Consider the following 2,901-nt stretch of genomic DNA (forward strand, 5'->3'; position numbering starts at 1 on the left):
TATAAAAGAATCAACAACTTCTTAAAAGAAATCAACAACTCAGTTTGTAAAAAAAATAGCAACAAGCTAGATTTGTAAAATTATGAAATTGTATCATTTACTTTTTTAAAATTGTAATGTAAAACAATGTCGTTTTGTTAAGTCATTATTTATTATAAAATAGTGAATATAAACGTTAGTATTCTATGGATAATCGTTACTGAGGACATCTTTAATTATTACAATCTTAATAGTCTGAGCCTTTTATTTATATTATCGATAATTCGAGACATTTCTATTGCAATCTTAATAGTTTAAACATTTAATAGATATTATCAATAGTTGATAATATTTTGGGATTAAACATATAATTTGAACCTTTAATTAATACTTACCCATAAAACAACATGATCTGACAATGATTAATGTCGATTTTTATTGACAGTTATTATTGTGCAACACAAGAGAAAAACTGAAACAACAAGAAGAGCTGAAGAGGTAATAACCAATGTTGCGTATATATTAAAATGAAAATGATTAAAATGAATAGTTTTGTTTTGAGGGGGGATTAAAATGAATAGTTGTTCTTTAATTTTAATGGGAACTTTTTCAATTTAATTTAGTAATGAGTAATTGGACCAAGTCGTCTACTCATGTTGTACAAATTATATTCATTAACAAAAATACAAGATAAGTAAATTCATGTAAATTTTCCAATGACACCGGCTTCGAATCTTTTATCCGATTAGAATATGTTGGAAATTCAAAAATTCCTGACCAATTTGGACATGATTGCAACGGATTTGACCAGCTGTAATATCCTCTTTTTTCTTGTAGTGATGATTCCTAATTAATAATTCTCATATGCACATTTTTATCTAATTATAAATTGAATAAATAAAAAGAGAGATATAAATAATTTTTGTATATTCTAAGTTAAGCTCACTGCATCATGTGTATGCTTAACACGAATATTTAAATGCTCAAATTAATTTTTGCACAAGTAAGCAGAAGAAGTGAAGAGAGAAGTAGAAAACAAGCACAAAACAAAATCAAGTGAAGAGAGTGTAGGTTTGAAATTGAGTGAGGAGTAGAATGATATCGTTTAGAATGTCTATTATACAAATGCCTATGTAAATAAAGAATGGGGCATTAACAACCTCAAAACATTTGGTTTTCAAGAGTTTTCTAATAGCTATAACGATGGGCCGATAAATGGATCGATGAAACTCGATACGGGCTCCACCTTAAATAGGCCCAAAACTTACATTTAGCCCAACCCCCCCCCCTCTCTCCCCCCCCCCCCCCCCCCCCCCCCCCCAAAAAAAAAAAAAAAAAAAAAATCAGGTGGATGATACTAGCCAGTAGCCACCATTCGCAGAAAAAAATAATACCCCCCATCCATGATCAAAGTTTATACTTTTTCTTTATAAAATGTCCACAATTTTTTTTTATCCTATTTTTAAATTATATCTCATTATTTATAATGCTTCATTTACTAAAAGAAAGCCGGTTCTGGAATTGTATAACGAGAAGAATTAAATATATTATGTTTGAGTTGATTAAATTTTAATTATTTCTAAATAAATATTAAATTTGTATTTTAAATTTAAGGTTCTAATTCAGTTTTTCTAACAATTTTATTTCATATCACAATTAGAATATTACATAAGCTTCTCCATTTAAATCAACTTAATAAATTAACTTAATTTGAGAAGATATTATGTAGCATTTTAATTTACATGTGGTATTAATAAAATTATTAGAAAAAAATGAAATAAAGCATTAAATGATACTCACTATGTTTCATTTGACTTGACCTGTATTTCATTCGAGTTCTCCAGTTTAACTTGGATATATTTTTTTTAATAATTACTTTATGCTACATTAAATATATTAAATATGAGTTGGCAGAACCTCCTAAATAATCATGTCGAAAAGAATACGTAGAGTGAAAATGAGAAGAAAGGAGTACAAAATATAAATGTAGTAGTACTAATTTAGAAACAAATTTGTAACCAATTTAATACAAATATCATTATTTAATAGTACTAACATTTTATGCAGTTAAGCTATAATATATATTATTTTATTCTTACTTCCTCGAAATTGAATACCCTAAAACCCAGGATGGCGGCCAAATCCCCGAAATTTATTTGTGTCAGGAGCGGCGTCGGCGTCGGCGTCAGCGTCAGCGGTACCGGTGGCGGCATCATATTGAACGACGGAAGCAGGATTTCCGTAGTTGTTGTATGGCAGCATAGCATCCCCCGCGGGCGGATAGTGCACCGTGTATCCATAGGTGGCAGCGCTGCCGCTGCCGCTGCCACCGCCATAGCCATAAGCTGCAGGCACAGATGATGAAGCCGCAGCCGCACCCTTCTTAACCTTAGCTTCAAACTCGCGCTTGAACCCCATCACAGACTTCCTCAGCCGATCGAGCTGCTCGTAGTCAAGCTCGTCCAGTTTTGGCGGCGCGGGTAAGCTGTCCAGCTCCTTCTTCCGCTGCCTCTCCCGCTCCAGCTCAGCCTCCGTGCCCACCAGCTCCTGGTTGCGCTGCTGCATGGCCGCCTCGCTGTGAGCCATGATCAGCTGATCGGCGGCGTTGGATCTCGACGGAGCGCCGCCGCTCGCGTGGAGGAACCTGTTGGCCACGGTCTCGACGTTGGGGTGGCCGAAGGAGTGGGGCTTGTTGCCCGGAGAGAAGACCACGACGGCGCTCTCGGCGCCGCACAGCGTGCTCAGCTCGCTCGCCTTCTTGAAAACGCCGGCGCGCCGCTTCGAGAACGTTACTTGGAGATTCGTCTCGTTTTCGATCTTCGCCATTGTTATCTTCTGTCGCCCTTTGCCTTTCTTTTTTTGCTCGCTTTCCGAAGTGTTGGATTGGCTTGGGTTGTTGCTGCCGTCGTCGGATGCATTCAT

The 2,901-nt window shown here is 36.2% G+C and overlaps 1 protein-coding gene across 1 annotated transcript; it reads right to left on the reverse strand.

Annotated features, from left to right (window-relative positions):
- Positions 1–2,097: 2,097 nt before the first annotated feature.
- On the reverse strand, positions 2,098–2,901 carry LOC131011883 (agamous-like MADS-box protein AGL29). The gene has a single exon (XM_057939777.1). It carries the CDS (start codon positions 2,899–2,901, stop codon positions 2,098–2,100), a length of 804 nt encoding a protein of 267 aa, XP_057795760.1.

The sequence above is a fragment of the Salvia miltiorrhiza genome, chromosome 1 (genome assembly GCF_028751815.1).
Source record: "Salvia miltiorrhiza cultivar Shanhuang (shh) chromosome 1, IMPLAD_Smil_shh, whole genome shotgun sequence".
In the NCBI taxonomy this organism is placed as follows: Eukaryota; Viridiplantae; Streptophyta; class Magnoliopsida; order Lamiales; family Lamiaceae; genus Salvia; species Salvia miltiorrhiza.

Coding starts and splice junctions, on each gene's coding strand:
- LOC131011883 (XM_057939777.1), bottom strand. CDS start 2,901: ATGAATGCATCCGACGACGGCAGCAACAACCCAAGCCAATCCAACACT.